Here is a 25,025-nt window from a genome sequence, read left to right as displayed (position 1 = left end):
TTCGGGATCCTTTGTCTGAGAGGACGCGGGCTCGAATCCCAGTGTACCCAATTCTTCAGTTGGGACGGGGGTCAGTGGCGTGACTCTGTAAGCTTAGCCAGAGTCGACCCAGCTCTAAATGGGTACCTGGAGAAATCTGGGGAAGGTAAACAGGAAGGGTGCGCGAAAGCACAGGATGGCTGGCCCCCAACCCCCCATTGCACTTCCTGTCTGAAGGGCCAAGAAACGGAGATCAGCACCGCCAGTAGGGACTATAAAGTCTAATGCCGTATCCTTTACCTTTTTACCTTACCTACATGAAACGAATTGGCACTGGACTTTTTATATCTATATTTTTTCAGGGTTTGCTCCAGATTATATTTGTATGTTGATTTTAATATGTTTTTCTTGCTGCAATCTAGTAAATGAGAATAATCTATGATAGATTAATGATAGCGTATGTTCCCCAAAGAATTTGACATAGTTTAACAGCATAAACTGTTTACTGTAGTAAAAATTCTTAGCCATTCAACCTCAAAGAGTGTCTTTAAAAGTGACATTACTAAAATCAGACCGTTTTAACCAGTTATGGTAGGGGAGAAGTGTTTCAAAAACTGTCAAAGCAGAGCCAAAATCAATATTTTATTTGTCTATGACTCTGTTATTCAAGTAGCTGAGACAATAAGAAACACTTACGGAGGCGTATGCGGCACTAAAACCTCTTCCTCTTACAGATGAGTCAGTCACAAGTGCTACGTACATATTTGAAGAAGTTGAAGTTGCACTTAAAGTTGAAATATCTGGTTCACCAGTGATGCGTTCAAGAAGAGGTGCAGTAGACGAGTTTCCATCTCTGACCTAGGAAAAAGCAATCATAACAACTAACCGTCTTGTGAGTCACTAAAATGTGAGAACCTATTTAGGCCCATCAGATTTAGTAATTTGCTAAAAAGTCACTGCCTGCCAACTCTGGTAGCTAGAAGTTGTCAGAAAAAAATAGTTACTTTTCAGCAGAACAGTCAGCTAGGATTAATTGCTTTCAAAACCAAAAAAGTATCTATTTGTTGCTTGAGTTCTTAGAGCTTAATGATTTTGTAATTTCTGGAAGTGCTCTTTTGACAATGAAATACAAATGTTTTAATGGTTTTCATAGCAAACCTGTTAAAAATCATTGGCTGAATTTCATAACCACAGCCACAGAGGCTTCACCCATAGAACAATCAGCGTGAAAGCATAAGAGCGTAATAAAAGAGTGAGCATAAGTATACTCCCTCCCTAGAATCCCTAAACATCTTTTAATCCTTGAAAGTCTTTCCTGCCCATATTTCCTGCCAATATGTTGAGAAATCTGAAGTAGATTTTTAAATTACTTCTTCGTTGTAAAATGTCAATTTACTTTAGGATTTTTTTCTTTTTATAAGCAACATTAAGGGGTGATTGAGGTGCATTTGGATCTTCTTGGTGGTTTTGGATTCTGACATCTAAACAGTAGTCAAACAGTTCGTGGTAACGAACTGTAGGAAGGAGTGACCCGGCTCAAGAGTAAACGAAACTCTAAAAAACGGAATTTTGATGCTAAAAGATACATCAAAAGAATTTAATTTTCATGCTGATTCTAAATATACAAGTTTCATCAAATTTAGTCATTGTCATCAAAAGTTACGAGCCTGAGAAAATTTGCCTTATTTTGGAAAATTTTGGTCCTAGAATGTCGCAAGAGGACTCATTATAACGGAAATGAAAAGTTCTAGTGCCCTTTTTAAGTGACCAAAAAATTAGAGGGCACCTAGGCCCCTCCCACGCTCATTTCTTCCCAAAGTCAACACAATCCCTGGTAACCATAATAATTATGTCTTTAGGAATTACGTACTCCCCCACAATCCCTGGGGGATGGGCTGCAAGTTACAAACTTTGACCAGTGTTTACATACAGTAATGGTTATTGGGAAGTGTACAGACGTTCTCAGGGGGATTTTTTGGTTTGGGAGGCGGGGTTGAGGGGAGGGACTACGTGGAAGGATCTTTCCTTGGAGGAATATGTCATGGGGGAAGAAAAATTCAATGGAAAGGGCGCAGGATTTTCTAGTATTACTATACAAAAAACAATGAAAAAATAAACATGAAAACAATTCTCCAATTGAAAGTAAGGAGTAGCCTTGAAACTTAAAACGAACACAGATTATTACGCATATGAGGTGTTCTAAAAATAGTTTAGCATAAAGAGCGAGGTATTTAGGAGGAGATAAGTATTTTTAAGTATTTAAAGTATTTTTAGTAATTTCAACTATTTATTCTATGGCTTTTCTGATCAGGGGTCATTCTTAAAGAATTGGGACAAAACTTACGAATTAGTGTAAAGAGCGAGGTATTAACGAGGGTACAAACCCCCTTGTATACAAAATAAAAATATAAGAATATAAAATTTTGTTACGTAAGTTAACTCTTAAGTTATGTATATTTTTTACTAATAAAAATCTTCGTTAAAAATTAAAAGTTCTAGTTGCCTTTTTAAGTAACCGAAAAATTGGAGGGCAACTAGGCCTCCTTCCCCACCCCTTATTTCTCAAAATCGTCTGATCAAAACTAAGAGAAAGCCATTTAGCCAAAAAAAGAATTAATATACAAATTTCATTTTAATAATTTATGTGCGGAGAGCCAAAATCAAACATGCATTAATTCAAAAACGTTCAGAAATTAAATAAAAAAAACTAGTTTTTTTTAACTGAAAGTAAGGAGCAACATTAAAACTTAAAACGAACAGAAATTACTCCGTATATGAAATGGGTTGTCCCCTCCGCAATCCCTCGCTCTTTACGCAAAGTTTGACTCTTTGCCACAATTCTACTTTTAAAGCTTTAAAACAATTAAACGCTTTCGCGTAAAGAGCGAGGGATTGCGGAGGGGACAACCCATTTCACATACGAAGTAATTTCTGTTCGTTTTAAGTTTTAATGTCGCTCCTTACTTTCAGTTAAAAAAAACTATTTTTTTTTATTTAATAATGAGTCTTAAAGCTAATATAAGACATGTTATCCGTTAGTTGAAAACATGAGATTTCTTTTCGAAACCATTTTCCGACCGTTAGTTTTTTCTTGAATTCCGTTAATTTCAGATATGAGCTAAATTTGGAAAATTTCCCGAATCTCGCGTGGATAAACAATAAATCGAACTCTGGATAGTAAACAATAAAATAGCGGAGAAAGGATTAAACTTTCACTGTTTCAGGCTTAACAGTCTGTTTCAGGCCTAATTTCATGAATTAAATGAAAAATTCGAAAGAAATAGGCTTCATTTGTAAAACAAAAAGTAAAAAAATGTCTATCTGGAAATTGGGATGTACGTACAAATTAATCTTGAATAGGTAGTGGAATATATTGCAGGGAGGTGGTCCATTTTATAAAAAAGGTAAATGTTTAAAACACATAAAAAAAAAAACAGAATCATAATTCTAAAAGCCTTAGGAATTTCATAGTTTCTTCGATGTGCACACCTGTATACATACATAACTGAACTGTTTACATGTGAAATCAAACATATATTGACAGGCAGTTGTTTAGAGTTTGTTTTGGGAGCATTCAAAGTACGGAACCAAGCCTTTTAAAACATTATAGTAAAGGAGTACACATTTCTTAGCAATTTTCTGTGTTTTCCAAATTTAGGACGAAGTTCAAGCTAGGTGCCACTGCCCATCCCTTCCCTCACGCATAGTCTTGTGTGCGTAAGAGTATCTGCTGCTGTAAATAACTGTTTATATAGTTACTAACCTCTACATAATCGTTGTCAAGTTCGGTACTGAAATCTGAGAACGTTAGTCGTATACCTCTGTCTGCATTTGAAGTAGATATAATGTACTCGCAGGTCACGTTAGATGGATATAGGTCTGGGTATCCAGGGCTGGTAAAATTTCCCTCATTGCCTGATAGAACTGATCCACACTGAAAGTTAAATTCTATTAATTTAAGGAAGATAAATATGCAATTTATGAAATTTTCAGCGAGTGTTTAGAAAAAAATCGCTGAAAATTTCCGTTTTAGGCAGGATCTTCTTCAAATAAGAGGGACGGTGAAGGGTTAGATATTTTTTCTCTTGGAAGGCAAAAAATAATGTATGACACTATCTCTGTAAAAAAAAATATACTGGTTCTACTCGATCACATCGTAATTTTTAAGGCTTACTGTACCCGCCCCCTCAGCGTTGCCAATTGAGGAGGAGCAGGAGCAGATATTTTTTACTTTGGATTTTGTCTTCTTCCTAAATCCTGAAAAATACTTTCTGTGGTTTTTACAATGAAAAATGCATTTGCTGGTATTGTTATTATAAAAATTGAAAAAGACTAAGATTTTGAATTATCGTTGACCCTTGTAACAAAACCTAAAAATTTATGTGTCAAAAATTGAAATAAAACAGGTGTTTTTCGTAAAGCATAACATCCTAGGCAACAGCCTAACTTGTGCCGTCATCGGGGGCTAGTCAATTAGCCTACATGGCAGGGTATTCAAATTTAAGATAAATAAGATTAAACAAGAATTCATATTACCTCATCCCTAGGGTTTACAGACTTAAAAATGACTTTTCCATTTGTCAAAGAAGCACAAAAGATATAAAAGGTTAAAGCTTTCAACATGTTTCTTGCGATATGTTTCTAAGAAATTGACTCAGATTCTCAATTCACAAGTCTTTATCACTTCTTATCATAATGAAGTTCAAATCAAATATTTCCTTGAACAAAATTTCTAACGAGTCTTCATCTATAATAAATAATGAGGCAAACAAGAATATTCCCATGAAGTTTCTATTTCTAAAAAGTTGCAATAAAGGAAGAGGAAAAGGTGTGAAGAGTTCACGGAAAAGAATGGAAAAGAATATTTTCATGAAGTTTCTATTTCTAAAAGGTAGTAAAAACGACAGGGGAAAAGGTGTGAAGAGTTTACTGACAAGAATGGAAAAGAACATTCCCATGAAAATTCTATTTCTAAAAAATAGTAAAAAAGAAAGGGGAAAAGGTGTGAAGAGTTTACTGAAAAGAATAGATTTTGGAGAATGAGACGAAGGATTCTATTTCGCGAGAGAGAAAAATGGGGGATGGGGGTAAGGTATTCTACATTGCTATTTAATTCACCTTTTCGTGATGACCTGCGTCTGGAAAAATACAACCTGTTTTCGATATATTCTGACTGCTTCATGAATCCGGGGCTATGAGTTAGCACAAGACCGTACGTAGACATACGTAGACCGTACGCTGACCCCGCCGGGCTAAATAGTGCCTTTTTTATTAGTATTTGAAAATCTACCCCCTCCTCAGAGTTACAAAACACTTAGCAGCAGAAACTGTGTTAGAAAAAAAAAATCAAGGACGGAGTTGCTACAGTATGCTGCGCTTAATCTATTGCTGAGTGTAATAATTGATACAAAAATTAGATGTGATCAACCAAAGAAGATGAAAATTCTTGCATAATACACATTGAGGTCTTGATAAAGTCTGATGCTGTTAAATAGTTTGATTTCATCTGTTTAAGTGTGATACGGACAAATTTATTTTACAATTTATTTTGAATTACAAATCAAACCTAGCGTTATAGGGAGAGTGTTGACACTTCTCAGCGTTGTGTGTCTCTTGTCGTGTTTTCATTTAATTCTGAGAAGGGTCAACACTTGCTCTGTAACGTTAGGTCTGATTTGTCTACTTTTTTAAAGTTTGTCTGCTGATCATTGTTTAGGTTTTTTTCTGTTATTCAAGGTGTGTTTAGCATATTCGATTCAAAATAAAAAAAAACTTTAAAAAATAATAATTTTTCTCCTCTTTGAATTTACAGGATATGACGGATTTACAGGATGATGCTGCGAATTACTAGAATCAAACTTTTTTGGTTAAAAAAATACTCGTTTTTTATTTAATTTCTAAACTTTTTGAATTAATGCAGGTTTTAAATATGGCTCACCATAAATGAATACTTAAAACAAATTTGATTATTAATTTTATTTTTTAACTAATAATGACCTTATAATTAACCTAGGTTTGATTTTTGTTCCAGTTGCTTAAGAATGACTCCTAAATCACAAAGGCTGTCCATTTAGAATGATAACCTCTTTTAAAAGTTAAAAAAGAATATTTACCATAAGAAAGATCGATTTGGGAGAGACAGCCCTCCTCATATACGTAACATTTTCTATTTGTTTAAGTTTTATGTTGCTTCTTACTTTCAGTTGAAAAACTTGTTCTTTATTTAATTGTGATCGTTTTTTAAATAATTTTGTTAAGCCCAGCTCCCCCTTTATGGAAAATTCCCTTCCCCACGAGAAATTTCTTTGTGGAAAGATTCTCCCACATAACTTAAATTAGTCATATTAGCGGAACTAATTTTGTAAGACATAGTAACAGAACAGTCAAAGGGGGTCGAAACTATTTTTATGAAAATGAAAGTCACAAGTTGAGCAATTCTCAAATGACTAAAATGAATGAAAGAAAAGAGCTTTAAAATATATGCGCAACAACTTATCTTCATTTTAAGTTTTAATGTTATTCCTTACTTTCAGTTAGAAAAAAACTTGTTTAGTTTTCTTTTTATTAACAAACACAAGCCGAAGACATACAATTCTTTTCGTTTATTATCACATAAAGATGAAAGCTATGAAGCTTTTTAACATAAAATCAAATGCTAAGATTGGCCATAAAACTAGACCTACGTTGCCTGAGCAACGTGAAGTGTTGCGGCAACCTTTCTTCGGCTTCGCCGACAAAAGGATTGTGAGAGCAACACTTTGGTTTTGTTTCTTTGCTATAGGTTAAACGCGGAAGCTGTCAGCCTATCGAAGCTTTTAAAACGTTATGTTCAAAGAAGAACGCGATCAGTAATCACATGATCAAAGGCTATTCCTCAGCGTTGAAAAAACAACAATAACAAAAGAATATTGAAAGAAGGACCTAAATTGACTTTGCAGCCAGTTGAACTTTATCCTTTTCAATCGAAGACATCGTGACGGATGAAAACTTGGATCAATATCTTATATAATCTTAGTTGGTACTATAAAGCTATCCGTAACTTTTCAGGGTTAAAATACCATAGGTGACACTAATTATTACGAGAATACCTCATTGTTTTACGTTATCGTTTGTACCCGTTGCGTAAACACTTAATTTTAGGTTACAGTGAGTATGGGTAGGCTACACCAACTAGCAAAAGTTACAAACCCCTCTTCACTGAAGATGATTGTAGCCTGAAAGACGATTATTACTTACAAGTCCCCTGCATGTCTTACCACTGGAACCAAATTGGTCTTACCATCAAATACACCGGATACAAATAATAGGTACACCAACTAGCCAAAGTTGGAAACCCCTTATTGCCGAAGATGATTATGGTCTAACAGCCGACTGATGTTTACAAGTCCTCTACTTGTCTCACAATTGGTATCGGCCGATTTTTCGTTTCAGTGTGTACCCTACTATTGAAGGTGTCAACCCCGTTGAAACTTTTAAACTAGTATATCTCATGAAGTATTTTTTGTACCAAAAAAATGGATCAGATATCAGCTCGTCAAGAGCTATCGATTGCCGTTGAGAAAAAATTCTATCTGTCTTAGTTCAAAAGTTGATTTTTTTGCCGTAGGCCAACTTTTTAACGTCACCACTTAGAAAGCAGCAAAGGATAAGCTCCAATTTCTTTAGCAATGACAGAACTTTTAAAGTTCAAGAGGTACATCTGATAACATTTCTCTACCTCAATCCCAAGTCCGAAAAAACAAATGATAAACCCAGCCGAAATCACGGCAGCACTTTCGGACCCGTGGGAAAATGCCACTTTTTTGCTTCTGTAAATTTTTCTATTTATTACTCAAAGAAGATATATTGGCTTTGGGGCCAGGTAACTGCCGCATATATTTAACACTTATAGATTTTAGTCCATCTTCAGTTTGAAAGTGGTGTCTGCCTGCTTGCCTGCTAGAACGGAGCTTTCCACTCGAAAGCAGAAACATGGTTTGATGAAACGAAAGCTTGGCTGCACAACTTCAGATACTCCTCTCTGACATAGGCTATATAAATCCACTTCACTTCGCACACCATAGGCTCTGGCTCGTGGACAAGCAAAAACCATCCTTTTTGGCCCCAGGCAAGAGTCTGTGGAGCTTTCCAAAATGCAATGTCATATTCATCAATCCGGCCTGAGGTCCACACTTTCTGTACAAACCGCACAGGTTAGACCCTTACCAGTTTCCAGGAATAAGCCGATATCGGCGGCATAGGAAAAAAAACGAAGTGTTACTCTCGCAGCACAATAACGCAAACAAATTATTGCTTATATCGGCCATTATTTATTAAAATTCGAACTTTAACATAAAGAGCGAGGCACTGACGAGGGGGTTAACTCCCTCATATGCGTAATATAAGAAAATTTGCCCCCTCGTCAATACCTCGCTCTTTACGCTAAAGTTCGAATTTTGTTTCAATTCTGTAAGAATCACCCCTGAATCACAAAGGCCGTTTAATTAGAATAAATAGCTCTTTAGAAATTACTAAAAATTCTTTAGCGTAAAGAGCAAGGCATTGACAAGGGGACGAACCCCATCATATACGTGATATTTTCTGTTCGTTGTAATTTTTGATGTTACTCCTTACTTTCAGTTCAAAAAAGTTCTTTTTTTATTTAATTTCCGATTGTCTTTTAAATAATGCTGGTAAATCCAGCACCTTTTCGTAGAAATTCTCTTTCCCTATGGAAAATTCCTCCATGAAAAGATCCTCCCACGTAACCAAATCCCCTGAACCCCCACCAGAAGAAATCCTGACTGAAAACGTCTATATACATACCAATAGCCAATACTATATGTAAACAATGGGCAAAGTTCATAATTTGCAGCCTTTTCCTCGGCGACTGTTGAGGATTAAGTCGTCCTCAAAGACATAGTTATTAGATATTTCGAAATGCTGAACAAAATGGCTATCTCAACATTTTGATCCGGTGGCCTTAGGAAAAGCATGAGCTTTAAGGGGGGGGCTAGATGCCCTCCAATTTATTGGTGACTTAAAAAGGACACTAGAATTTTTAATTTCCATTCGAATGAGCCCTCTAATGACAACTCAGTCGATACGATCACGCATGGGAAAAAAACAAAAACAAAAAATAAATAAATAAACACGCATTCGTGATCTTTCTTCTAGCAAAAAATACAAAATTCCGCATTTTTGCAGCGAGGAGCTTGAAACCTCTGCAAAAGGGTTCTCTGATAGGCTGAATCTGAAGGTATGATTTTCATTACGGTTTTATGACTTTTAGGGGATGTTTTCCCTTTTTTTCAAAATGAGACAAATTTTCTCAGGCTCGTAACTTTTGATGTGTAGGATTAAAGTTGGTGAAATTTATATATTTAAAATCAGTATTAATTCGTTAGTATTAATTCGTGAGAATTTAATTCGTTTGATGTATTTATTTGTATAAAAATTGCGTTTTTTATAGTGTCCGTTACTATTGAGCCGAGTCGCTCCTTACTTACAGTCCGTTACGCCGACTGTTTGAAAATTTTTGGCTTCTTAGAACTGACAAGTCAAAGGCAGAAAGAAAGATTATTCATAAAACGCTTAAAAAAAATAAAAAAACACAAAATTACACTTTAAGATATAAATATCGAATTTCTATTTCTTAGTTAAGAAAAAACTATTTAGAACTAATCTGCGAATTTTAACTTTATTATAAGCAAAATAAAAATTAAATAGACTACTAATACCAAGTCTGACATGACCTGTACTTTTTAGGATATGAGGTAAAACTCAAACATCTTTGATACTTCTATCATCTTCAATAGACATTTATACCCCTTAGGAAACATCTTACATGATAGTTAAATTGAGTATTGATAGTAAAAAAGGGTAGTAATGATTACGCCAATATGAATTTTATGACAAGCCTTTGGCTTACTGCAGTTTTTGTTTTGATAGATAAACAAATAATAGAAACTGTTGAATGAGCATAAGAATTTTGTCACATACAGCCATTTAACCAAACACTTGGAAACCAATAAGTTCTATAACTATCTTAGCTCTATGACTAACTACCTTAGTTCTACTGCTCAAGGAATGACGCGTAGACGGAAAATAGATAGACATATCTATCTATTAACGATTGAAACAACATTATTTTTATGCAATTCCAATAAGAGGGGGGAGGGTACAATGCCAGAATTGCCTCTCACCCAATTGGACTATCTGTCTTGGCTTTTTCTACAATTATCCAAGACTTGATGCCCACAACTATTCCATTTTAATTCAAAAATCAACGGACTCATTTGGAGTCTCCTAAGGGAATATTCTCATTTCACATAATATCTTTTTTAACTTCTGAATTCAAACAATAAACCAAGCTAAAAAAAATGTTCTTTTCTCTTTCAAGGTTTTAACAAACTTGTACTATCTATGGGTGGGCGTTAAGGAAAAATATGAGCTAAACGGTTCTTTATTGGAAAACTTTACAAATAGGCGAATGTCATGAACTGCAGCTAAATGCTCACACTAATAATTCAAATAGTCAATTTTTCTCTTTCCTTAGAATAGTAGTGGAACCAAAAAGGAATAGAAAAAGGGCAGAAAAGGAACATAACCTGTTTTAAATTAACAGTTTATTCGTTTTTTTTCTGGAAATGTCAATTATATGCGTAATGATGTAGAACAATCTACATATTCTAATTAAGAAGAAACTCCAAAACCTAATATTTACAGTTTGTTTGATATGACCTGTAAATATTAGTCTCTTTCAGAGACTTCTATTAAAAGTCTGTTTTATTCTATGTCAAAAAAGCAAAAAATACGATCCAAGTTTTTGAGGGTGGTGAAGATGTGGAAGGAACACAGTCCCAAAGGCAAAATTAATGCTATATGTTGAAACTCCTCTCATAGCTTTCATTGCTTTTACCGGTATTTAACCTGTCCATTATTTCTACTAAAAATTTATTAATGAAACATTTAATGTGGGTTATCTGAACGACTTGTAACCTATACCACATGGGCTGTACTTACATTTCAAAGGGTATATTTTTGGACTAATCTGACGTTTTGATTAAAATAGCAGTCTTTAAATCTTGATCATATGCCATGCTGTCTTGGGAAAAAAGAGTATCATAGGACACTTGTGGCACTGAGGGGGTGATAAATTTGCCCTCTGGTTGTTTTTGGCGCTAGAAAAGGGCATTAGAAATTTTAGAATCCTTCAGACTAGTTTCTACTACTTTAGTTCAATTGTAAGGATGCCAGAAAAAGAAAATTGTACAAAAAAAAACTTAGTAAAACAAGAATTTTTATTTTAGAAAACCGCAAAAGATACCCTACCCTTTTCAAGGCTTAAAGAATGGCAGTTCCACGCTTAATTGGATAATTTCTTTTCTTATTAGGTTTGGTATTCTATATAAGCGAAAATATTTTGCGCGAAAAAATCTTAAACTAACTCTTTACTTTACATGAAAAAGCCCTGTAACCAACATTTAATTATATGTAATTAACAGCTGATAGGATTCGCCCTCCACAGTTTTTTCGTGAATGATTATTAACCGTTGAACTTTTGTTCGCAAATATTTCTTTTGAATGTCTTAGCATGTTAATATATCTTGCTAGTTCACTTATAACCTGAAAAATGACAATTGGTCTTATTGTTATTATTGACTTGGACCTTAGACCCATACGTTTAAAAACCAAATATATCAAGTCTAATAAAACTTGGGTCTTAAAAGACTGTTTATCAGGTCTTTTTCAGACGCACAGTATTTTAACAAAACGCTTCAAGGATTTTGTCGATATGACAGAATTCTTAAATGCTTTCCTATAGTGATTTCCTAAGGCGAAAATGATTTTGCTCTTGAATTTTTTTTAGGTTTTGAGCAAAATTCTTACAAGTTAAAAGTAAAACCTTAAAGAACACTTCATTCGAAATCATTTAAAGAGTTTAAAAATAAGCCCTATGATCAACGCTAAGCATTCAGCCTCTGTTGGGTGGGTAGTAAATAAACCCCCATATATTTCAAAATGTATTTTAGTATTTTCAGTGAAAAATATTATTATACGTATTTATGGGGAAAAAAACACCAAATTCGACCTTTGCCTTATATGTCAAAAAATACATTTTTACCTTCAATTCTTGTGGATTAATACCCCTGATGTCGATTAGATTTTGCTCCAAAATCATCTTTGCTTGTTTCACACTGAAGATCCATAGTACAGAAATGTCAAGTAAAAGATTTACCAGTGGTCTGAAAAAGTCCTGAAATAGATCATCTGAAACAGATGGTCCGAAAATCCCATCATCACCCCGATCTTATAATTGAATCAACTTCTTCCGATACCTAAAGTATATCAGGATAAGAATTTTTTCGGTTTTGTTTCTACCTTCCTACTTTTATTCTATTGCTCTCTTGCATTCTCTGTTTCACCAAATAATTGTCTGCTTTTTAAAGAAAGAAAACTGGTTAAGTCTGACAACTTTGGAGTTGCTGCTTCTACTGCACTTTAGGACATTAAAAGTTTTTTTTTGCTAAGGATGCATTATCTCCTTCCTCAATCAGCTCTTGTAGTTTGGTATATCAAGTTCTTGGTTGGATTGATTCTAGCTCACCTTAATTGATTTAAACTTATATGGCACTTAATTTGTAATGTATTTCTGGTTGTTTTTCGAATCAAAAATGTACCAGTGTCTGTTTCATGCTTAAAAAAACGTGAATTTTTTTACATTCAGCTCGATCCAAGTTGGGCTATTTTGTAAGTGAAATTAACAAGGATTCAAAGAAGCCAATCATTAGCTCCATAGACCCAAATTTTAAAAGGAAAACCAACATGTCAAAACAATCAAAACGTTTTGTAGGATGGTCAATGTTTTATCCCTAAAAAAAAAATTCCAACCCAATCCTGAGCTAATGCAATTAGACAATCTAGCTTAGAACGTTTTCTTCTAAAAAAAAAGACGCATTGGTTATCAACTAGCAACTGACTCAGGATGCTGGCATTACAGTTTACTAATGGGAATATTATATACTTTTCCTATGCAGGACAGCAGCCGGATTCGTCTGCATGATCCTACATTAGTTGGGTCTACATCTGCCTTAGAGACGGAAACAACATAAGCAGCGTTACATGCCTCTAGATATGATCCAGCAGCAAACGCGTATCGGTCGTTTGTTATCCACTCCTTGTTTGATTTGCTAACTCTATCGAAAAGACAGTTATTTGAGACAGCTATTTCAGAAACACAACTTTGTCAGTATGCGAAGTCCCAGTATTGCCCAAACATAGTTACAGGAGTAACTGCAACCTTACGAAGGACAAACCGTGGCCCAGAGTACAGAAGAAAAGAAAAAACATACTGGCAAGGGAGAAAAATTGCTTTTCAAGCTGATTCAGGGATGAAAACCAATTTATTAGGGAATACCGTATACAGAATGATACAAACACATCGCTCAAGGTCTTCATACCTGACATAAACATTTTTACGTCAGGTAAAGCATTTTTATGAGTCGTTTCGTTTCTAAATAATAAAAAAAAGTATTTTTGATGGAAGTAAAGAGTGAAGTTGAATCTTAAAAAGGACATAAAATATTGCTTCCTAGTTTACGCAAGATGTATCTGAAAATATGGTTCAAACAAACAGACTTGTGATTTTTCCCTATACTTGTAGACCTTTGTAAAAATTTTCCTTTGCCGAAAACACAAAACAGAGGCAATAAAAAAGGTTAGAAGCACAAAAGTCGATCAGTAGCCTACTGATTTAAAACACCCAAGCAGTCTTAAGCAAAGCCCTAAAGCTTTTTATTTAATGTATCTTATTGTACGCTAATATTTCATGTTTATCAAAGAAGTTTTCATTTTACGTTCCACAAATCTCAATTAAGTTTATCAAAGGTTACAGCAGTAACCACAGTTTACCAGAGAGTGGACTACGCCCCATTATAATAGCAAGAGTAAAACTTGTTTTCCAAGAAAATGTATATAGCGAGAAAGTTTTCCAATTTACGCTCATCTGGAGCTATTAATTTTTTTTTTTTTTTTTTTTTTTTTTTTTTTTTTTTTTTTTTTTTTTTTTAGCAAAGTGATAGTTTTTATTTGTTATGAAACCTCATTTTTGAAAATTTTGAAAAGATCATGAAAGGTTATTCGAAAAGGTCACGACTTCACATCAAAATAAAAGTTATGTTTGAGAGTTCATACTGCAAACACCTTTTTGGATATAATCATTAATACAGTAAGACAATTGTTATTCTCTGGCTGGTCATTCAAGGTGTTAGCATCTCGCTAAAGTCAACCGTGCAAAACCTGTTTTTTGCATAAGATTATTATTGATAGCAAGGAATGATCTAAGGTGATTTTAACTAGATCGTAATTATTGATTTATTTAATGATGGCGAGCGTCAGCAAAAAGGATTTTGAGGACTTTAAAGTTAACATTAATGCCAAGCTGATGAAACTTGATAAACTTGATATAATTTTGGCAAACCAAAACGAATTGTCACTAAAGTTTGTGAGTTTGAAAGCTGATATTGAAGTCATAAAATCGGATGGAATAGAACGTGGCAATAGGATTCGTGAACTCGAAAGTCAACTGAATGCTCATAAAGCTTCCTGCGAATTACTTTCGAAAGAACTATTGCTAGTTGACTTAAAAAGCAGGAAAAAAACCTCATCATTCATGGTCTACGAAACGAAAAGGGTAACCAAACCCTGGAATCTAACGTGAAATCATGGATCAGTGATACTTTGGGAATTTCTAGCCCTATTACAATTGACAATTTGTATAGACTGGGGTCTAAAACAAGCAATAACATTACCACTAGGCGAGGCTCATCGAAAACTGAGACGTTAAAACCAGTTTTTCTTTCCCTTAGCAACGACAAAGATGTGCAATTAATTATGCGTAATGTGGGGAAACTTAAAGGGTCCGGAGCTCGCGTTGTGTCTGATCTTCCTCCCAAACTTAACGATATCAGGAACAACCTCCTTGCTAAGGCTAAAGGTCTGCGCGAAGCTGGAAAATGGGAGTCCTCCAGGATCAAACAAAAGGGAGCGGATCTATGGTTAGAAGTATGTCACCTGAACTCTGATAAGTGGATAAAATACGATGACCAACATGAAGCTTAATAGTTATTATTGAACTCCAGTGAAGATTATAATGATTATTTAAAATGTCTATTATTCCTTTTAAGTGACAACAGTTGAAAGTTCTTCTTTTTTCTTTTTTTTTTTTTTGATGGGGTTTTGTCAAGATAAGTGAAGATTTTTGCTGTTAGTATGGGTTATATTTTAATTTGTAGGGAGATATGTATGTGTATGTGTATATGTGGGTATATATATATATATATATATATATATATATATATATATGTGTATGTATATGTATATGTATATATATATATATTTATTTCTTTTTTTTTCTTGTCGTCATCATGGTTGGTTTAAAATTTAAATACGATCTAGCCGTAATAATCATGGTCCTTTTTTTTGTCTTTTGTTGTCTTCTTTTTCTTTTTCTTTCATTATTTTCGAGTTCTCACTGGTTCAGTTGTTTTTGCTACTTTAAGACTCAGACGGTATGCATTTTGCAAAAGTTTCTGCTAGCTCGGATCATAATTCTGATTTTGCACATTGGATGATAGTTGCATTGGGGATAGGCTGAGATACCTTGAATCTAACCCTTTTGATTTTTCCATATTCCAGAGCCATGATAAATTTTCAGGAAATAAGATAAATGACGGTGGGCTAATTAACTTTCCAAATTGTAAATATAAATTACCTTCCGAAGTTTCTGATCTTCCCAGTACCGGTGTTGTGAGAACAGGATTTTTAAATTGTAGGGGTTTTTTTAGTTCACAGGATGATCTTATTGATGTAGTTCATAAATTATCTTGTCATGTCGTTGGATTCTGTGAGACTTTTCTTACAGACCTGACTCCTCAGGTTGTTTTTCCTGGATAACAATTTATTTTTAAAAACCGATTGACTAGGCGCCAAGGTGGTTTAGCAGTAATAGTTAAAGAAGGTATCTCTTTTCGACGCATTGCAAATCTGGAAGGTTCTCATGAGGAAATGCTTTTTGAAGTAATGGTGACTGAAATTAGTCTTGGAAAAAAAGATGTTTTTTTTTGCGTAGTATACCGACCGCCTTCTTCTCCAGTCAAATCTTTCCTCTCTAAACTCCATGATTTTTTGCATCAACCCCATTTTCAAAATAAAGATGTAATCCTTTCCGGAGATTTCAATATTGACCTTCTAGAAACTTCAAATGAATCTTCTGTTGAGTTATTGTCTTCTTGCTTTTCTGCGTGTCTGCTTCCTACTTGCCTGATACCTACAAGAATTTCACCTAGTTCTGCTTCTCTCATTGATAATATTTTTACATCTTTACCTATTCAAGCAAATTATGCAGTTTTAAGTGATATATCGGATTATTTCCTGCTGGTTTCAGATTTAGCTTTTACTTATAAAATACCGCAGATAAGTAAGGAACGTCAAGGACGATTAACAAATAAAATAACATTAAAGCACCTGAATGAAAGCCTTGGACTATTGGATTGGCAGGAGGTAATATCCACGGAGGATACAGATATGGCAACTGATAATTTTCTAAGAAATTTCAATTGCTGCCTTGATTCTAGTTGCCCATTTGTTACAATTAAAAGTTGCAGAGAAAAATTTCCTATAAGGCCATGGATAACGTCTGGAATTTTGATATCAGTTAAGAAAAAAAATCAGTTATTTAAAAAGCAGTTAAAGAATCCAACTGATTATAATATTAAAAATTTTAGAATTTTCAAAAATAAATTAACCACAATGATACGTTTGTCGAAACAATTGTATTATAAAAAGTCTTTCGAAGAAGCTCAAAATTCTCCTCGCAAAACGTGGTCTTTAATTAATTATTTTATAAAAAAAGAAAGTAAGTCTAATTTTCCTGAAGTTATTAGTTTAGAAGATGGTTCGACTACTAATAAATCGGAGAAAGTGGCTGATATTTTGAATACTCATTTTGCTAAAATAGGAGAGAAAATTGTTTCATCAGTAATGAACCAGTTTGATTCACGTAGTAATAAACATTTTTCTTCATACCTTCCGTCTCCTCAAAGTAATTCAATTTTTCTCGGGCCTATTTCTCATTCTGAAATAACAAAAATAGTGTGTGATCTAAATCCAGGTAATTCAGCGGGAATTGACGGGTCTAGTTCTAAAATTGTTAAAGAAATACTGTCTGCAATAATATTACCATTACAGCATATAATTAATCTTTCATTTAAAACTGGAGTTTTCCCATCTGCTTTTAAAGAAGTGCGGATAGTTCCGCTTCACAAAGGTGACTCTCCTGAAAATCCATCAAATTACCGCCCTATTTCTATTTTGTCAGCATTTTCTAAAATACTTGAGAAGGCAATTTATAAGAGGTTTTATGACTTTCTTAAATCGTCTAATTTCTTCACAAATTTCCAGTTTGGTTTCCGGTCTGGACACAACACTGAACATGCTACCGTTGCTCTCATCCAATATATTCATGAATGCTTAGATAGAGGTGAAATTCCAGCAACAATATATTTAGATTTTAAAAAAGCATTCGATACAATATCCCATTGTATTCTTTTTAGTAAATTGGATAATTGTGGTGTGCGTGGACCGGCGTTGGATCTAGTTAAATCTTATCTTGATATGAGAAAGCAACGATTAGATGGAGGCAATTTTCTCTCTTCACCTGTACATCAGTCTTCGAAGGTTGGGGTACCTCAGGGCTCTGTCCTAGGTCCTCTACTTTTTTTAATTTATATAAATGATTTTCACCGCGCTTTTACATCCCCGTGTCTCAACACACATTTTGCTGATGATACGGCAGTTTCAATTTCTGAAAAGAATGACGAGGAGTTGGAGACAAAACTGAATACTGCATTTTCTAATGTTCTTGATTGGTGTTCTTCAAATTTTATTGCTTTGAATGTATCAAAAACAAATTTCATAATTTACGGCAGAAAGTCAAATATCTGCCCTCGTATTACCCGAGTTACTTCTTCAAAGTATCTATTATCAATATCTCGGGTGAAAATGACAAAGTACCTTGGACTTGTGATTGACGAAAGCTTATCTTTTAAAACACACATTCAAAATCTACGATTAAAGATTTCAAGGTATGTTGGTTTAATGCGAAGGTTAAAGCTTTGTTTGCCCTACTCTGCTTTACGAAGTATTTATTTTGTTCTGATTCAGACTAATATTAATTATTGTTCTCTAGTATATTTATCTACATTTAAAAGCCATATTAAACCAATACAGATTTTACAAAATAAAGCCCTAAGAATCCTTAAACTTTTTATTCCATCACCTATTGAACTTCCAAATAAGTCTTCTACTGCATCTTTATATACTTATCTAGATATACTTCCAGTCACTCAACAATTTACTTTTGGAGCAATTCTTTTCAAAATCAATTATGACATTAAGAAATTACCGCCATATTACCTCCATCAAAGTTTGTTCTCCCAATCACAAGATTTACATAATTATAACACTCGACAAAAAAAGGATATCTACATTGACAAATATAATACTGAGAGATCTAAATTCGCTCCGTTTTTGTCAATAGCTCGGTGCTGGGATGCTCACAAGGCTCTTATTGATAAATTTTCCTCTATCCATTTAATAAAAAGGAAACTTAAATTTCATTTAGTTCAGGATTATTTTTAATTAATTAAGTATCTTTTTAGTAAGGCAAAGTTTTTGTATGGTTCGTTGCTCTGGGTGATTATGGGCCTCTCAGCTATCTTCCAGTATTAATTTATATTTAATAATATTACTTTCTTAATTTCTTCAACAGTATTGAATGATCCTGAGCTAGCTGCTACTTTCATACTATTGTTGTGTTATTGTATCTTTGCCGTCATGTTTATCTTTGTATTGTAGTGTGTTATTATTTTATTCTTTGTCTAGGCCTAGTTTTTCGAGCTTGTCTCCCCATGGGCCTATGTCATATATATATATATACATGTATGTGCGATTAATAAATAAATGAACTTGAAAATGAACTTGAACCATTGAATTCAAAACCGTTGAAAGTGGTTTTCAAGAGAGGGCTCGGGATTACTCAAAAATAACATCGCTTAGAGATAAAAATAAATGTAATCGGAAACGCTTAATTCCAGGTTTACTGTTCCCTACTGTGAAAAACATATAAAATCATATTTTTAATGGCCAACAATGCAGTGGCTCCTTTTTTCTACGAAATCCGTATACATCTTTGGCACATGTGGGACAATTTGAATGAAGTCAGGAGTGGTGTTTTAGTTTAATTTTACACTTTGACCAAAATTTACGATGAAATTTTTTACTAATACCTATTAGTCCAGTCATATTAGGATTTTAGACGGAGATAATTGCATAAAGGCATATTTCTGGCATATTAGAGGCAAAAGGCACATTATATGTTTTTAAAGGTAAAAAAACCGAAACCATTTAATCTGTTTCCGCATGATTTGAGTACATCTAATTTAGTATGCTTGCAAGTTAAGCCTAGTCAAATGACTGGCATTTTTCTTGGGTCTGAAATGGATATGTCATTATTATTTTGTAGACACATTTGAAATGAAGCTGTCTTAGTAACTTAAAAATTTGCATTATAACTTGGGAATCTGTGTTCTATGGTGTGCTTATATTTAAAGCGACGTGTAACTGAACCATCTTGCAACTGAGCCCCCGTGCAACTGAACCCCGTGCAATTTTGCTCCAGTGCACCTGAGCCCCCGCGAAACTGAGCCCTCGTGTCACTGAACCCTCATAAGATTGAACCCCATTTAACTGAACCCACATGCAACTGAGCCCCCGTGCAAATCAACCCATTTAAAAAGCCCTCGTATACCTGAAACCCGGTGCAAATGAACCCCTGTGCAACTGAACCGTCGTGAAACTGAACCACCGTACTCAATTTTCAGTATGTACAAAAATAAACCAATATCATTAGGTAAAACACAAGTTAGAATCTTTATATGTTCAACATTATTGGAATTTTTTGTCTTTTAAAGTCATGATATAAAAGCCCGTCAAGATGATTCCTAAGAAATCTCTGTTTCGTTGTCACAAAAACAAAGAAAATTGAATTTCACAAACCCTTAAAGGCAGACTTATTTATATCTTTTCATTTCTATTAATGGGGGGTTCCCTTCGCCATGTCATTGTCTACGGGTCTAGGCGTTCCCTCGGAAAATACCCTTCCCTTGGAAAATATCCCGGTGAAAAATACCCCCTGTAAAATACCCTCCCATGAAAAATACCCCCTGTAAAATACCCTCCCATGAAAAATACCCCCCCCCCCCGTGGAATATACCCCCTAGAAAATAACCATTTCCCTCACGGCTGGTGGGTTTCCAATCACTTTTGACTTATAAAAAATGAGCTAGAATTGCTCTCAATTTCTGATAAAATGAGTATCTTTCGAGATTTCTACGACCAAAAGGTAGAGGTAGGGATGAGAAAGGGGCAGTTTCCCTCCTATACGGAATAAATTCTGCTCATTTTGGGGCTTAATGTCACTCTTTACTTTCGCATTAATAGCTTAAGCCAGAAATATTCACTAAAACTAAAAGGGATAGCAATTGCATATTTTTATATGTTTTTGAATGTTTTTTGTTCCCCCTGAAAAAATACCCCCCAAACGAAAATCCTGGATATGGCCCTGGGGATTATATATCAATTTCTACGTCCACATTCCCCTTGTCTCTTTCTTAGAACTAATTCTGTATTTATCTTTAGGCTCAATGAGAGTTGGGATGCTTTGTTATTAAAATACACGCTTTAATGCATATCCCTCCCTCCCTAACTATAAAACAATAAAAGAGCCCCATTGTAGAGCCTTAAAGCCCTTATATGCAAATGATTGGTATTAAAAAACAACAGGGAATTTTCCTAAGACAGTGAAAATTGTATAGACCTTAAAAATATTTTGTCTAGTTTGAGTGGGAAATACTTCAAAGGGTTCATTTTAATACCAAAACATGATCCTCCCTTAGAGAGAACAGCTTAGCAAATAATTCTTGGGCAGTTACCTCAAAAGTGTGGAAATATTATATACGACCTTTAGTCACAACAGCAAAGAAAAATAGGGAAGCAAAATCAATTAGTTTATTCGCAATAGGTTTGCAGATGTATCCAACACAGGCTGAGAAGCAATATTTTTTCCTTCGTTTTAAGTTTTAATTTTGCTCTTTATATAGAACACAAAAAAGTTTTTTTTTTTTTAATTTATATTAGATTGACAATTACTTCCATTTTCGCTAGATGGTATAAAAGATTTTTTTTGCCAAAAAGCTGATGGAGTCGTTAACCTTTTACTACCCCATCTCTACCATACTGCAGCGACCAACACCACTGATGTAATTACAAAAATTTCAAGAAAAAATGCAGACCATTTTTTCGAAAGGAAGTTCTTTTTTTGTATTATTAGTTAGAAAAAACTGTCTGTAGTTCACTATATAGAAACGTGACTGATATTTATACAATGAAATAAAACTTTTTATGTTTTCAAACAATACAAAGGTTATTCAGACAGATGCAACCACTAAGACAAATAACGCTGAAAATATAATCTCCTTTTCAAATATTTGTTCTCATTTATCTGAATATTAAAATGTCAAATAAATAATAACTCAAACAGTAAAATTAAAAGCACTTCAAACAGAAGAATTACAAAATCTTTAATTCAAAATAAATCTCAATGATTTTAAGACTATTGATGCAACAACACTTGGGTTTTGTCCTTTTTTTATTATCACCAATTCTGGTTTATTCCAAGAAAAGGGAAATGTTTTTACCTCCGAGTGTTTTAACAGAAAGCGTGGACTTCAGTCTGGATAGATGAGCATTACATTAGGTTTGGAAAAGCGGCATGCTGTCTTTTCATTTGGCTAGAAAGGCCTCTTTTCAGTTGTAATTGAGAAACTGGACTGTAATATTCAATGTACGTCAGAGCTAAATTTCAAATCCAAGTCATGTTAATCAATGGCATTCCCAGGCTCACCGGCTAAAATATTTTCAAAGAATATAAGCAAAATATTCAAAGATTGAAAAAAGTGCATTCACCCATGGGTCATAAATGCTACAATCAACTTTTTTAATAAAATAAAAAAAAATTTCAACTGAAAGTAAGGAGCAATACTAAAGCTTAAAACCAACAGAAATTATTCCATATATGAAGAGGCTGCTACCTCTTCAGTCCCTTGCTCTTCACGCTTAGGTCAGGTAGCACTTAAAAAGCCTCTTACTCGAATTAAACGTCCCTTAAGTTTCAAGAGTCATCCTTAAACAATAGGGACAAATTGGGAAAAGGTAAAACTTCGGCGTAAAGAGCGAGGTATTGATAGCGGGGAAGCCCCGTAATATTTGGAATAATTTCTATTCGTTTCAAATTTTAATGCTGCTCCTTACAATCAGTTAAAAAAAACTTGTGACATTAATCTGCTGTAGCCACCACACCCAAGAATTTAAGTTGGGCTAATCCTAATGAAATATACCTAAGTATGATGAAAATAAAATACTTTAGTAACAAAATTGCGGAAACTACAACAGAGAACTATGGAAATCAGGCCTTCCAGAACGTATTATTATTAAATGGTTTCTAACCTAACCAAAATACCAACAGAAAAATTTATTTAAAATATACCAACATTATTTTGCAAATACACTCTCTCACGCTTAGCTGAAAGAAACTACAGGAAGAAACCGGTTTTGTCCGACCAAGAACTCGAGTGTGATGGCTCTAACATATAAGCACCAAACTTTTTTTAATTTAATTTTTGATTGTTTTCAAATAAAATCAGGAAATCCGACTCTCCCACCATGGAAAATCCCCCACGAAAAACTCCTCTAAGGAAAGTTCCTTCCGTATAAAGTACCCCTCCTAAACAGTTTCATCCTCGCTGAAAATCCCTCCCCGTAAAACTTCCTGCGACAACTCCGCCAGAAAAATTCTCGTTCATCTACTTTCATTTGAAAAGACCTGTTTTTTGTATAATATTGACCATTTTTCAAATCATACCAGAAATTCCACCCTCCATGAAAAATTTTCTCTGAAATCCCCGCCCCTAAAACGAAAGTGCTTCCAGTGAAAATTCCCCCCATGAAGAATTTCACCCGCGGAAAATCCCCCAGACCAGCGTCTCCCAAATTATTGGTCGCAAATCACCAGCAGGTCGCCAGCGAATATTGAGTGGGTCGCGGTAATGCTTTGATTTCTTATTGGCAAGAAGTGAAACTTGTTTGTTCCATTTGAAACAAAAAAAAATTACAAGTTTTACCAATATGAATGAAACACTGTTAAAACAGAAAAAACGACGTAAATAATATTTTTGTTGCGTATATAATTACAGCTGCAAGTATATTTTTTTACTTCATTACAGTTTCAGCATCAACTTCAACTAATTTTAATTGCAGTCAAAGTAGAATAAACATCAGGAACACTCTATGCTGTTTTGTTCGATTATTAATTTTAAAATAATTAGATCTTTAGAAGGCTTTTGACCTATATCTGATTCTACTAATTCAGCCTAGTTTATACGAAAGACTTTATAATTTATCATATGTGAGTTTATTCAATTTTTTAATTTTATTCTTATTGCACAATTTTTGTGTTGTGTCTTGCTTTTATGCATGTGTTAATTTGTTTAAATTAATTTTTTTCTTGATTTTGTTTAGCTTATTTTATTGGTCTCCGAATGTTAGCCGGAAACGTTTGGACTTCTATTTTTAGTATAAAAAGTTTTTATTCTTCTTTCAATGTTCTCTGCCTTATTCAAAGTTAACCCTAGATTTAATTTTTTCATTTCATTTTCTTTCTGAACTCTGGAAAAATAGAATCAGAAATCGATTTAGGTCCTGATTCAGTGCAAAACAAGATGAGTTTTGAGTTAATTTAAAACAGGCTGGAAGGGCGAATCGGACCCATAGCCGCTACATGACAAACCCAGTCAACTTTTTTTTGCAGAAAGGCAGTTATGTTACACCTTTTTTGGAACAAAATCAGCAGAGATGTCTGATGTGTCTAATTGCACGACCATAGCTGACCTACGGATTCCCTGACACTTTCCCTTCACCATGTCGCTAACTATTTAGTGAAAAAGTATGCATGTGGTACCTTGTTTGAACCGGAACAGAACTAGAATGATCGATTATTGAAGGCACAAAATGGATCCTTCGCCACTTTAACACTTCCCATCCTTACCCGACATTTTTAGCATAAAGTCAGGCATACTATACTTGAACCATAATAAATTGCCATACTTGAATTGGATTCGTGAAAAGAATCCCCCACCCTTTCTACCACCAACTTCTATATATCATTTGGAAAATGTGAATTTCGAAGTTTTTTTTATAGGCTATCCTTGTAGTGAAAGAATTTTAGTCTTATTTTTTCTTCGTTTTTGTCTGAGACAGTAATTGCTTATAGCGCTATCTATTTTAAAATTATATTTGTAGTTTAGATATGGATAAAACACTGTGTTTCCAACAAGTCACAAGTCATTGTGTTTCAATAAATACATCTGAAAACTGTGGCAAGAACACTTGACTGTGGTGGTGATACGAGAGTTATCAAAATGTGGAGGGAGGAGGGAGGGGTCCACAGAACCCAAATCTGAAAATACAAAATGTTTGAGAAGATGTTCTAGAAAACTTACACTACAGGAGAGGTCAGGATAAACATTGCAGTTCTTCCACTGATATCTACATTCTAACTGTTGAGATACACTGAGTCTTAAAAAATCAATTACAATCAACTGGCTGTCTGTATGGAGGTTGGAAGGGTAAGAAGGGAGATTCCCAAGGAATGGGATTCGTGATTCGTAATTTGACCCCTAGCCTTAAAAATCATCTTTCGTTTGAAGGATCACTGATCAATAATTGGGAATTATTAACAGGGTTGTTTGTCATTTTTGAGTATCTTTATAAAATCAATAAATTTTTGCATGGAAAGCAGTAGTTTGGTGGGGAGGGTCTAACATTTAGGATAGCCTTGAGTATGGCGAGCTACTTTTTTCAAAGTAGATTTTTGTTTTTAATGACAGTAA

The 25,025-nt window shown here is 34.3% G+C and overlaps 1 protein-coding gene across 1 annotated transcript in view; it reads right to left on the bottom strand.

Moving 5' to 3' along the window:
- The window catches only part of LOC136037788 (tolloid-like protein 1), a 28,972-nt gene extending 24,312 nt beyond the window's left edge, over nucleotides 1-4,660 (bottom strand). The window contains exons 1-3 of the mRNA XM_065720624.1: nucleotides 4,516-4,660; nucleotides 3,743-3,913; nucleotides 676-837 (exon numbers count right to left, since the gene is read on the bottom strand). Of these exons, the coding sequence (XP_065576696.1) occupies nucleotides 676-837; nucleotides 3,743-3,913; nucleotides 4,516-4,602 (420 nt within the window). The 5' untranslated portion in view covers nucleotides 4,603-4,660. The remainder of the gene's footprint in view (nucleotides 1-675; nucleotides 838-3,742; nucleotides 3,914-4,515) is intronic.
- Between the last annotated feature and the right edge of the window lie 20,365 nt (nucleotides 4,661-25,025).

This window comes from Artemia franciscana, chromosome 2, assembly GCF_032884065.1.
Source record: "Artemia franciscana chromosome 2, ASM3288406v1, whole genome shotgun sequence".
NCBI classification, from domain to species: domain Eukaryota; kingdom Metazoa; phylum Arthropoda; class Branchiopoda; order Anostraca; family Artemiidae; genus Artemia; species Artemia franciscana.
The sequence above is the reverse complement of the archived record's forward strand: the minus strand, read 5'-3'. Positions and strand labels throughout refer to the sequence as shown.